Raw genomic sequence first — 13,741 nt, 5'->3', positions numbered from 1 at the left:
TCTCTTCCTCTTTCTCTCCCACTCTATCTAAAAGAATCAATGGAAAAATATCCTCGAGTGAGGATTAACCAAAAAAAGGATAGTAATACAGCCATGCTATGTTATAAAGAGCATTAAAAAAAATGGCTGAGAAGTACATTATCTTACATATAACTGACACTCAAGACTTAGTAAGCTACTACTGATATTTTATTTATAATTTTAAAAAGTCTTGTTGGAGGCTTCTGGTTATATACCCAAAAGAATTGAAAGCAAGGACTTGAGAAGTTATATACCCATGTTCATATAAGCATTATTTACAATACCCAAAAGGTAGAAGCAAACTAAGTGTCCATCAGTGGATGAAGGGATAAACAAAATATTGTATGTATATTCACACAGTGGAATATATTCAGCCTTTTAAAGGAAGGGAATTCTATCATAGGCTACAACATGGATGGACCTTGATGACATTATGCTAAGTGAAACAAGCCAGTCTAATAAAGGACAAATACTGAATGAGTCTGCTTGTATAAAATATCTGGAGTAGTCAAATTCAGAGACAGATGATTAGAATGGCGGTGGTTAAGGGCTGGAGGAAAGGGAATGAGGAGTTATTTAATGAGTACAGAATTTCAGTTTTATAAAATAAAATGTTCTGGAGGTAGGTGGTGGTGATGGTTGCACAACAGTGTGAATGTACTTACTGCCAATCAATTGTACACTTAAAAATGCCTAAAACGGTAAATTTTATGTTGTTTATCCTATTTGGTGAAAATAGTTTTATTTCATATACATTTGTTTATAAGACTACGGACATTTTAGCAACAAGATAATTTTTTAGATATCGCTCAGCAGTGCTCTGTTGCAGAAGCAAACCGCATTCCTGTTTGGTTGCCATGCTTTCATTAAGATGGATTTTCCTTTCACATTTCCATCGGAAGAATAGTTTACACCATTTTAAATGTGAAATCCACCATAGAGATCATGATGCTTAGAGACATAGGCCTGGAGGTTAGTTGTACTTAGTTGGTTTTATCAACTACAAATTATTTTTTAAAAATATATTGTTTAAAACCATTTTCATGCTTTGAATTGGCTTATGTGAATAAAACAATTCTTCAACGAATGAATTAAGCCACATTTTTTCCGTGCACAAAGGAATGATGTTTTGCACAAAGGAATTCTGGTTAGCATTTTTGTTAAGTAAAGTTCATTTAGAATCAGGAATTTTTAAAAAATTATTTTTTAAATTAAATTTTTTGGGGTGAAGGATTGTTTTAAAAATACTGGGTTGTTTTTTCACTGCTCGTTTTCCTTTTATTTTTTTTGTTAATCCTCACCTGAGGATATTTTTTCCATTGATTTTTAGAGAGTAGAGAGAGGGAGAGGGAGAGCGAGAGCGAGAAACATTTTAATGAGAGAGAGGCACATTGATTGGTTGCCTCCTGCACATGTTCAGAGCAGGGCTGGGGATGAGCCTGCAACCCAGGTACATGTCCTTGACCAGGAATTGAACCTGTGACCCTTTGGTGCACACTAACCATTGATCCACACCAGCCAGCGCTCATTTTAGTGTTTGATTCTTACCTGTCTTCCATTGCTGAACTTTGAAACTTAAAACTATTTCTCTTTTATTATTCAAGACATTTGAACTCTAAATTCCCTGCCCTAAATTTAGCTCCATTTCCACCCTTGCGTGTCCAAACACTTTTTGAAGTAGACTCTGTTAAACAGAGGGACCTCTTCTCTGGAATGTGATCTCTAACCATGATGCAGTAGGTTCTGGAATTTCATTTTTTCTTGAACAAGGTTAGATTTTTAGACATGATTTTCCCCCACTGATCTCTATAAGCAGAGTAGTGCACTGTAATAATGTTTGTTCCACTGGGATGATTTAAGCCACTTTGCTTAGAATGCTGAGGTGGTTAGAAATCCTTTTTGATGTTGTTTTAAGTAGCAGGTTTCCCCATTTCCCACTGTCCTTTTATTTATAATTATATTGTATTTTAATTTTTTTTCTTTTTTATGTAAGAGAAATATACTACTACTCAACTTAAGGTTGGCAGCCCTGAGAACTTCATGTTGTGGATGTGTATTTTAATTTTTTGTTTCTTTCTCTTGTGTCTCTTAATGGGCATTTTACTACTTATTAAATATTCTTGTAAAACAATTTTAAATAGATCTTCAAAAATATATCTAGTTAATCATAGGTTTTTGTGCAAGGTGTTGTATTAGGCACCAGGGATATAGCAGTGATGGAGGTAGCCATCTGATCAAACCAGATATAGTAGCCATGGTATTGCCTGTCTAGCCCAGAATAGCACTAGACATCAGATAAGGAATTCTGTGTTATTTGAATACAACTTTGATTAGTGTTGTAAAGGAAAGGCATGTGATACCAGGAGAACAAGCAGTAGGGGTGGTGCCAGACGGTTTCTCAGAAGGGGATATTTAATGGAGTGCTGATCCGAAGGGTTGGTGAGTCGGGCGGAGGAGTGCGGAGGGCATGGGGTGGAAGCTGAGGGAGCAGCGTGCAAAGCCCCTGAGCAAGACGGCACAGTGTGGGTGAGGAACTGGAGAAGCCGAAGCTCGGAAAGTGAAAAAGAAAGAGAGATTACAGAAGTTTTGCATTAAATACACATTAAGTAGTGAATTCATCTAAAGCAGTCTGTCTTTCCAGATATGCCATTCCATTATTTCACAGTCAGGATTCTCTGAAGAAACAATTCTCTCTCTCTCTCTCCCTCTCCCCCTTTCTCTGTGTGTGTGTGTGTGTGTGTATGTAATATACAAAGAGAGATACTAAGATTTTGATCGATTGATTGTTTTAAAAATTGAATTTAGAGAGGGAAAATAAGGGGGAGAGAGAGACAACCATCTTTCAGCTGCCTCCTGCATGCCGCCTACCAGGGATCAGTCCTACAACCTAGGCATGTGCCCTGACTGGAATCAAAATGGTGACCTCTTGGTGCCTGGGACAATGCTCAACCAACTGAGCCACACCGGCCAGGGTGATTGGTTCATTTAGTTTTAAGGAATTGGCAGAATTGCTTCTTTGGTAAGCCTCATTCTTTGCTCTTAAGACCTTCAACTGATTGGATGAGGTCCTCCCCACCCTGGTTATGGGGGGTAATGTGTTTTACTCAGTCTGTTGATTTAAATGTTAATCACAGCCCAGCCGGGGTGGGTCAGTGGTTGAGTGTCGACCCAAGAGGTCGCCAGTTTGATTCTTGGTCAGTGCACATGCCCAGGTTATGGGCCTGAACCCCAGTGGGGGGCGTGCAAGAGGTTGCCAATCGATGTTCTCTCTCATCGATGTTTCTGTCTCTCTCTCCCTCTCCCTTCGCTTTCTCTAAAATCAGTAAAGGAAAAAAATATTTTAAAATATGTTAATCACATATAAAAATTACTTTCATAGCCTCATCTACACTGGTATTTGACCAAAGAGCTGGGCATCACAGCGAGCCAAATTGATACGTGAAATTAACCATCACATACAGTATTGCTGAGAGAATAGACTGGTTTAGCTTAAGTGATACCCTCACTTCTGACTGATTTCTGAACTACACATTGGAATTTGTGCCCTGATCTTCACGTCAGCTCGAGATTATAGGTGTATAGATATGATCCTTCTCCATCATCAAGCTTATACTGACTTACACCCTTTAAATCGAGAGATTTCTTGCTTGGCAGTGTCATGGAGCCTAGTGTGAAGGCTCAGGAAGGCGGGTGTGCACCACCTTCAGCAGATGCACACTTATGCTTTCTCCTCCCCATGTCAGTTCCCACGAGCGTGACAGGAACCTTGCCAGTTGTGCTTGAGTCTGCCAGTTAAAGCACCGCTGTTTGTGTTTAACAGGGCCCTGAAAAGTAAGACAACCACAAGGATTTGGGGACAGGATTATGCCTAGAAATATTGAAGAAGTAGTGATTTATAAGAACTAGGAAAAATTTATATTGTAGAATACATACAAGTTTTGTACTTTTGTGGATATAAAGGATTTAGGGACAATTCTGACATACAAATATGAGTTCATGTACTGGTCTGTGAAATGGAACTCTTTGTGAGATATAACTTCACTACAGCATGAGTTGAGGCTGATGATGTAGGTGGGGGTAAATTTAAGCAGGGTCTCAAAAGCCATGTTAATGATTTTGCTCTATATTCTAAGGGCAGTGAGAAGCTATTTGGACTTTAAAGGGGAGTGTGCTGTGGTGATAGTTCTATACTAAAAAGGCAAACAGTCTATGGTCTGAGAATGGATGAGAAGAGATGTAACAAAATGGGTAAGGGAAGGCCAGGAGCCTCTTAGAATTGGCAAAACAAAGAGGCCCAGGTTTGGAAGGAAGATTGTGAATTCGTTGTTGGACTTGTTGATTTTGAGGTCCCTCTGTTGGGAATGATCAAATATGCATTTGGATATATGTGACTCTGAGCCAGAGTTGTAAAGTTGAGGGATGGTAGGGTTAACTGAAGCCCAATGGAGATGTATTTGAGAGAGTCTAATACTAACAGAGGTAGAGGCTACAAAGACGTGGCCAGAGAGGTAGAAAAGGGAAACCAGGAGATGATGCTATTAAAGGAACTACAGTGAAACTTGTTCAAAGGAAAAAAGTGGCCCTGGCCAGGTAGCTCAGTTGGTTGAGGCATCATCCCAGTGTCCTAGGGTTGTGGGTGTGATCCCTGGTCAAGGCATAAGCAGGAATCAACCAATGAGTGCATAGATAGGTGGCACAACAAATTAATGTTCTCCCTTTCTAAAATCAGTTACTCAAAAAGGGGGGTGGAGTGGTCAAAATACTGAATGCTGAAGATTAAGACTGAAAAAAAATGTCTTTTAGACTTATTTTGTATGATAATCTTAGAGCTGTTTCGGTGTAAAGATGGGCTCAGGCTACAGTGCAGCAGGCTGAGAAGTGTGAGATGAGGGTGTTGAGGAAGTGTAGCCAGCTACTGCAAGAAGTTTAGCTCTGAAGTGGCGGAGAGATGGGGCAGTAGTTGGGAGGAGTGAGCGGGCCAGTGGCGGGTGAGACCTGAGCATGCTGAGATGTTGGCAGTGGCCTCCTGGAGAGAACGGAAAGTGGAGTACCCAGTGTGCTGAAGGGAGAATCCAGGCGAAGCCTCCTTCTGGGGTTGTATCCTGATTCTGAGCCTAGGTGTAGTGACTGGCCTCTCATGTGATAGTAATAGGGGTGAAGGGGAAATCATACCATTTTAAAATTTTCCTGATTCCCTATTGTATTCATCAGCGCCCAAACAGGAAACAAACTGCACAGGAATTTGTAAAGGGGAAGATCATAAAGAATTAACTGTGTAGGAGATTACCTGATAAGAGGAAAGTGAACTCTGATTTAAAGAGTGTAGGAGTATCAGCTAAGGGAGCAGCCACTACCCAAGGACTGAGGCAGAACATCCAAGGAAGGAACGGATCTGGAAGAGACCACCCTTCACCCCCACCCTCCCTCACCCGCTGGGTGGCAGATATGTTTGTGGAGGTGTTAAACTGTTGGAATTCTCTGGGAAGCTGTCCCTGGGCAGGTGCCATGCCATGAAACTCCTTGTCCATGAGGTGGCTCCCTGGGGAGCTGCTCTCTGGAGTTCAACGGGAAGTTGCTCCTCTCCCCCGGGAGATGACCATGTGCCACTTTGAGCTGCTGGTTGCCCCACACTTGAAGGCTGCTAGGAGGGACACACCAGAACCAGGAAGAAACTTTTCCTCCTCTGCTGGCCTTCCAGTGCCCTCTACCAACAAAGTGATACTGTGCCAGCTGGCAAGGAAGAATTTTTTAGGGTCCACCTTCATTATTGAAATAGTGGAGTTGAGACACATTAAATTGACAAATGTCACATTTATTTATTTTTTTAAATATATTTTTATTGATTTTTTTAGAGAGAAAGAAAGGGACAGAGAGAAATTTGGATGTGAGAGAGACACATCGATAGGCTGCCTCCTGCATGCCCCCCACTGGGGATTGAGCCCGCAACCCTGGCATATACCCTGATTGGGAATCTAACCAGGACCCCTCAGTCCATGGAATGATGCTCAATCCACTGAGCCACACCGGCTGGGTGTCACATTTATTATTGATCCTTTAAGTTTTTTCCAGTTTTTGCTTTAATGATTGAAATGGTGAACATCTTTGTACATAGTCTTTGTGCACACATCTTGTTTAGCGCGTTCATAAGACCTGGACGGATTAGAGCATATTTAGAGATGTGGTGAGTGGTTCTTGATTTTTACTGTTTGTTTTTTTGTATGCCTGAAGTATTTCTGGAAAGAAATGAGAAATATAGATTGTCTTTAGGGAAGGGAACTGGGTGGTCACCTAGTCATAAAACTAAAATTTCAAATATTTTTATTGTAAATATGATAAATATTATCTGTCTTGGTAAACTCAACTCTATTGTTTCATTTCTCAGCATGGTGTGGTTTATTCTTTTCTATCATGTCCTATACTGTCAGCTGAAGGCACCATTTTTCTGACCTTTAACATCATTTATAGCTCAAAATGAATCATTTTCATTTTCATTGACTTGTTTCCTCTCTTTGCTATCAAAACCAGGTCATCCATTTTTCCCTTTGACCCTGTGTGGCATTTGCCTTTGACCCTGTGTGGCATTTGATGTGATGATACCACAGTGGTCAGCCTCCTCAAGTGCTGCCCTACCTGGTTTTTAGTGTGTGACTAGCTGAAGTGCTACTGATGATTCTGTGTTAAGTTCTGGGTTTTCTTTCCACAATCAGAATTCATTCTTCTCTTCTTGTGTTTACAATAAAGCCATCACAAAGAAGACTAAGTCAGTTTCTTTACCTGACAAAAATGATAATCATTTTAAAAATACTTTTTCTTGTATCACCTTATAGGTTGCAATGTAAGAAAATAATATAGAAAATTATGGCTATAGAATTTAGTTGTTTTAAAATACTTGAAAAAGTATTTATAGTTCTATTTTTGATCTTTATCAAATTTATTTTTAATTCAATGTGAATTTTGTAGAGTTTTCTTTTAATTATTTTTATTGCATTTATTGGGTGACATTGGTTAATAAAATTATATAGGCTTCAGGTGTAGACTTCTATAATTGAGTGTTCACCACCCAAATAGAATTTTCTTCTTGTACAGAATTGTAGTGCTCATTAGCTGTTTTTTTTTTTGTTTTTTTTTTTTAACAAACTGCTAAAGCGGAAAGGAGTTATCTATTTTTAGATCCATTTTGAAGTATGAGGAGAAAAATGATTTTTTACTTTTACACTTTAATCTACATTATTTGAAATGTTTATTACTTAATAGAATTTTAAGAAAGATCAAAATGATCTTTAATTTGGTCTCATTTGATTGTTGATTTTGCCGGTTATGGGAGAAAAAACAGTCTCCTGAATAGTTTCTATTAAAGCCTATCAGAAGTTTTAAAAGCCCTTTCTAAAATGCTTAAAATTTTTTTTTCCTAAAACTAATTAATGACTCATGAACTAAAAAGAAGTAATTGAATACATTTATATCGAGTCTTCTATATGGTTCAGTCACAGAAATGTTCGCTCTATTCACTGCGAGTCCCCATTCCTTCTCAGGGGTCCTTGGGATCTAAGGATCAAACCTGGTGCTAGCGCTGCGGTAGGTAAACTTTTGTTTAGGTGATGCTCCATTTGAAGTTTTTATTGTGACATTCTTATTAGTTTAATGGTTGTTCCTTAGTCATTTTCTTGGTTGGTTTTTCAGGACTACAGGAATATGTGGAAGCCGTCTCTTTTCAACACTTTATCAAAACACGATCACTTATCAGTATGGATGAAATCAATAAACAATTGGTATTTACAACAGAAGACAATGGGACAGAAAATAAGACTGTAAGAATTTAAAACCATATTTCACGTTCATTACATCATTTATATAGCAGTATGACAATTGTAGATGTACTGGCTAGAGTGGTAGGTATATTGAGATGGCAATGTTCTTTCCAAAGTGTGGTCTCATAGGTTCCCAATCAGGGAAATGACCCTTTTGAATATTTTAGTTAGTGGATAGAACAAGACCAGCTGTGGGTATGTTGAGGGAGAATGAATAATACCCTTTACCTAAAGCATTATTGAGTGATTGTAAGTTTAGTTTTGGTTTTACTGTGTACTTACTATGTACCCTTTATAAACACTATCTCATTTCATCCTTTTATTAACCTTATGAGGTAAGAATTATCCCCCACATTTTACAAAGAAGAAAATAGGCTTTTAGAGAGTTCAAGTATCTTATCAGAAGCCACACAACTGATAAGGGTGACAACTAAGCTTTGGAACCAGGTGTCTTGAATGCAAACCAGTATGCCTTGAGATGAGATTTTGAATATTTGATAGTTCCTGAGATATTAGTATATTTACAGATAAAATTAAAGTTTTTTTCATATTTTTTTCTGTTGTATTATTTAAAAATTACTCAAAAGATGGAAGAAGCTGTACGAAATAGTGTTTTCTTTTTTTTTTTGGTACATGCCCCTAGCAGGAACCGAACCCGGGACTCTCTGGTCCGCAGGCCGACGTTCCAACTGCTGAGCCAAACCGGCCAGGGCAGAAATAGTGCTTTCTTGAATATTAACTAAAATGTTAATACTGAAAAGTGTGAGACTTAATTTGGCATGATAGATATAAACTTGCTTTAAGGAAGCTATGTATTTTCTCAATTTTTAAAATTATGTGAAGTTTATTAAGAAGGAAATATTTTGAGAAGTAAAATTTTGCCCTGGCTGGTTTTGCTCAGCAGTTAGTCTCAGCCTGCAGACCAGAGAGTCCTGTGTTCAATTCCTGCTAAGGGCGCGTATCTCCGTTGCAGTTCATCCGGGCCCTGGTTGAGGTTGTGCGGGTGGCAGCCACTCGAAGTGTTTCTCTCAAGTCCATGTTTCTCTCTCTCTCTCTCTCCCTCCCTATCTGAAGATAAATGCAAAAATGTCCTCGGGTGAGGATAAAAAAATAAACTTTATTATGAAAAATTTCAAACATAGAGAACAGTAGAGAAAACAGTAACACAAGAACACCTGTATACCAACTACCTGGATTCAATCATTGTTAACATTTAGCTATATTTGCTAAATATTTTTTGCTAAGCCACTTTAAATTACAGGTGTCATGATTTTTCCTCCCTAAATACTTCAGCTCCATCTTGAAAAGTCTACATTTTAAGTTGTTTTCTTTTTCCTAGTTCCCATTATCAGCCAGTAAAGCAGAATTTATTTCCTTTACATTTGTTGAATTTCATTAAATTTTACCGTGCTTTTTTCTCTAAAATCAACATCTAGACAGAAGGGAACGCCTTCTGTCTGATGATAGAAATAAGAACATTAATACTTTCTTCAGCAAATTATTTTTATAAATGACCTATGAAATGCAACTCTCTTTCCCCTATTACAATCTACCATTTCTAAAAATATACTGGTTCTCTAACAGTTAATAGAAATGAAACATAGCAGGTACTTTTATGTCATGATGTGGTTTCAGAGGCACCAGAATAATTGGATACTTATCCAGTTGCCATTAACTAGGTATATTACCTCTGGTGTTTCTTGGACCTCATCTCTCATTCTTTCATTGAGAGGATTGGACCAGATGGTCTCTGAAGAGTAAGTAGTCCAGCAGTATTGAGAGATCTTAATACTACCTAAATTTGACTCATTTCCTTGCTTCATTCTCAATGACTCTATTATCTATAGATACAGTTTAAGTTCCTAAATGTGACTTTATATCCTTGTCTTTCTAGACTCATCCTGTATTACTTCTTACTTTAAACTTGACTCAAAGGAAATACCTCACTAGTTTCTCAGCCATGCAACACCGTTCTTACCTGCATGCCTTTCCAGCTAGCTCCTTCTGCCTGAAATTGCAACTTCACCTAAGCCTCACACAGACATTTTTTTTTTATTTTCACCCGAGTACATTTTTGCATTTATCTTCAGATAGAGCGTGAGGGAGAGAGGGAGGAAGAGAGAGAGAAACATTGATGTGAGAGAGACACATCGAGTGGTTGCCAACCACACGACCCCAACCAGGGCCGGGGACAAACTGCAACTGAGGTACGTGTCCTTAGTGGGAACTGAACCCGGGTCTCTCTGGTCCACGGGCTGATGCTCTAACCGCTGAGCAAAATAGGTCAGGACCTCACACAGACTTTTAATAACAACTTAAGCATCACCTCTTTCAGAAAGAATCCAGTCTATAGAAAGAAATTGATGTGGAGAGAGGAGATTTACATGATAATGGTAATGGTGATTGATAGCAGCTAACATTTATTGAGTATTTACTTTGTGTTGGGCACGATGCCAAGAACTTGGTAAATGTTATCTCATCCTTGAAATAAACCTCTGAGGTAGGTACTGTTATCCCATTTTACAGATGAGGAAACTGAGGTTTAGAGAGATGAAATAACTTGCCCAAGGGCATACACCTTATGAAGCAAGGTCCTGGAAGAGGTGGGAGGAGATGGGTCAAGGTCATTTGGAAGAGTTAACCTCAAACAAGAGGAGGGACAACTCATCATCTGAGACTGGAGGATAGAAGGTAAAGATGGATGTGGACATAAGTTTATTTTTTGTAGGCATAAGGTAATTGAAAGAGCTTGTGCCAAGGTGATCTGGCAAATGAGCAGGCCATTGAAAGTAGGCAAGATTGTCTAGTGAGGTTTGGGATTGAGTAGGGGGCCCAGGAGAGTGATGAAGGTTTGGAATAGTGTTTACGGAGACTGGAGAGAGAACCATCTAAGAATAAGTGAAAGGATTGGTGAGTCGTTTGTAGTGGTACAAACTACAAATATAGATGTAATTATCATTATTTTTCAGCTCAGTGGTACTCAACCACTTGAATAAAGGACAAACAAAAGTAGGTTTTAATATTGATTCAGGGTTTGTTTTTGCTGGGTGCAGTAGAAGAATAGGAGTCTAAAGGAACCGAGGAGGATGGAGCAGGAGAGTGATAAATAATGGGCACTGCTGAGTAGGGATAGAGGAAAGGCAAGAAAGGGTAGCTTAGGAAAACACGAATTGCCACAAACTTGGAGGGCTTTGAGAGCTGCTATTTAAATAAGTAAGGGATTGTCATGCAGTAAAGTAATTGGGCCTTGTTGAAGAATGTTTTAATTTTATTTTGTATGTCAAGTGAAGTTGGAAATAGTTGATTTTATAATGATAGAGTATTAGATTTCAAAACTATCTAATTTAATTAAACTCCCTACCCAAGGCATGAATTCCTCTTGTAACCTCACAAATAGTCATTAAACAAAATACGTAGATCATTTTATTTAGAGAAGATTAGCATAGTTGATCTGCTCTTGTTTTTGTACTTTATAATAAATGTGATACATGCATCTTCACTCTTTTTCATGGTATATTTTCTGTGTGTGTGTGTGTCTTTTTTATTTTTTATTTTTTACCAGCCCTCTTCTGATGCCCACGATAAAGAGTTTGGTACGTGGAGACTGAAAATCACACCTGTTGATTACCTTCTGGGAGTGGCTGATTTAACTGGAGAGTTGATGCGGATGTGTATTAACAGTGTGGGGAATGGGGACATTGACACCCCCTTTGAAGTGAGCCAATTTTTACGTCAGGTTTATGATGGATTTTCATTCATTGGCAATACTGGACCTTATGAGGTTTCTAAGAAGCTGTATACCTTGAAACAGAGTCTGGCCAAAGTGGAGAATGCTTGTTATGCCTTGAAGGTCAGAGGTTCAGAAATTCCCAAACATATGCTGGCAGATGTCTTTTCAGTTAAAACAGAAATGATTGATCAAGAAGAGGGCATTTCTTAGAGTAACATTACTCAGATATTATTCTCTTGAACTCCTAAGAGAGACCAGTTTGTAAGACTGTTATTTAGTATTTTATTTGACTTTATTGTGGCATTTACATAGGAAATTTTCAGTTTTACTTGTTTTAAATTATATACAAGCTGTACATAAAATTATCAAAATGAATCATTTTCTATATCTTACTCATGAAAGTCTGCATACAGATGTTTGTGTATGTGCCTATTGGAATTTTTCTCAGCCGAATCTCACGACTTATCTTTGTAATGTGAACATGCTTTAGAGTGTGCTTTCTGCACCTGTTTTACTTTACTTTGTGGGAATTTTGAGTGGTAATAATTAGTGGAAGCCATTTATGATTTAAGTTGGTGGTTTTGTTACATATAGAAAAGATCTCTTAGTTATACATCTGGACTTGAGCTTTTTGTTTAAATTTCTTGATAATATTGTGTCAAGTCTCCAAAATAGGCTTATTCTATAGACCAGAATTAAACATTACTAAGTTTTCAATATACTTTAATTTTATGTGGCATTGTGGTAAGAATTCACATTATATTCTGGCTAGTTTAGGCCATTTTGAATCCATATGAAACAGCCTTTCAGAAAAATTGACATACCTAGTTGTTAGTTTCTACATTTAACTTTTGTCCTTTAGCACAGAAAGTCCAATAGAGAATTGGAGCTAATATTCTAATATTTTCACTAGTGTTTGAGTTGATTATATACCTGTACATACAACTAAGAAGCTTTTTAGTAGTGATTATTTAGCAATTTTTTTGTTATCTCTTATATTAACATTAGGCATGTTGGAGGCTTTCTAATTCTAGTGTCTATAAGGAATTACATTTAAGTAATTATGATGAAGTTTTGAAATTTTTGAAATACTAAGTTAATCTGAACCTTTATAGTTTTCTAGTTGTGTTCATTGATAGTATAAAAAGTTGCCAAAGAAAATTTATCTTGTACAATTCAGCAATAAGACAATTGTCAACACAGTTAGGAATAACAATGATAGTCATAGTGATATTTAGAATTGGAATTTGCCTACTGAAATTAGTTATAATTTCCTGTGATGTGAAACTGACCTGAACATGACACTATTGGCAGGCAGCCAGGCATTTCCATTTGGTTCTATGAGTTTCGAGAATCTGGATACTGGATTTTACTTTTTGAAAGATTAGCTGCTCTGTTGGTAAAGTCTGATTCTTTGAAAGTGTAATTTTCACCTCCAAAAAAATTACCTGAAGGAAAATAAAACATAGGCATGACTAATACATTAGGTTTGTTTGTTTGGTTTGGTGGTAGTGAGGTTTTTTTTGTTTCCCTATTCAAAGATATATTGCTGAAATGTAGTCTCATTACATATTTTTGTTTCTTCTGCCACTTGAAGTTTATGTTAAAAGTAAAATTATGAATCGATTAATATCTTACAGATGTTTAAAACTGAAGTCTTTGAATAAAATATTAAAACATAAAGTTAATCTTATTTTTTTGTTATATTGAGAACACTTAAAGTGTTGTATATAATTTTTAGCTCAAACAGGAAATCTGATACAGCCTTAATAAGGAGATTGATTATTTCTTAAACTAGGTCCAGAGGTAGGGAGAGTTTCAGGAAAGACATTCTTCACATCTCATTCGCCCAACCTGGGTCACATTCTCCTTCCTCTAACCCAGTGAGTGGAAAGGAAATTAGTTCACTTACTGACCTGGGCACCCTACTTGAGAGGAGAAGGGCAAACAAAGAAATCAGGTTGAGGTGTTGCCATCATAGGAGGAGGGGGAAGGACCTTTGAGCAGTCAGTTAACAGTGACTGCTACAGGTGGGTGGGTGCCGTTGCTGTTGACACATTCCCACATTGCATGTTCCACCAGTACAGTGGGTGTTGGACCAGAATGATAGATACTTAGGGTCCCTAAGTATGCCCTGCAGGTCTCTGTTTGAAAATGGCTGTTCTGGCCCGGCGGGTGTAGC

At 37.9% G+C, this 13,741-nt stretch overlaps 1 protein-coding gene across 1 annotated transcript in view; it reads left to right on the top strand.

Moving 5' to 3' along the window:
* Positions 1-13,169, top strand: part of TSNAX (translin associated factor X) — a 31,752-nt gene extending 18,583 nt beyond the window's left edge. The window contains exons 5-6 of the mRNA XM_036277623.1: positions 7,702-7,829; positions 11,392-13,169. Of these exons, the coding sequence (XP_036133516.1) occupies positions 7,702-7,829; positions 11,392-11,769 (506 nt within the window). The 3' untranslated portion in view covers positions 11,770-13,169. The remainder of the gene's footprint in view (positions 1-7,701; positions 7,830-11,391) is intronic.
* The last annotated feature ends 572 nt before the right edge of the window (positions 13,170-13,741 follow it).

The sequence above is a fragment of the Molossus molossus genome, unplaced genomic scaffold (genome assembly GCF_014108415.1).
Source record: "Molossus molossus isolate mMolMol1 unplaced genomic scaffold, mMolMol1.p scaffold_m16_p_23, whole genome shotgun sequence".
Lineage (NCBI taxonomy): Eukaryota > Metazoa > Chordata > Mammalia > Chiroptera > Molossidae > Molossus > Molossus molossus.
The sequence above is the reverse complement of the archived record's forward strand: the minus strand, read 5'-3'. Positions and strand labels throughout refer to the sequence as shown.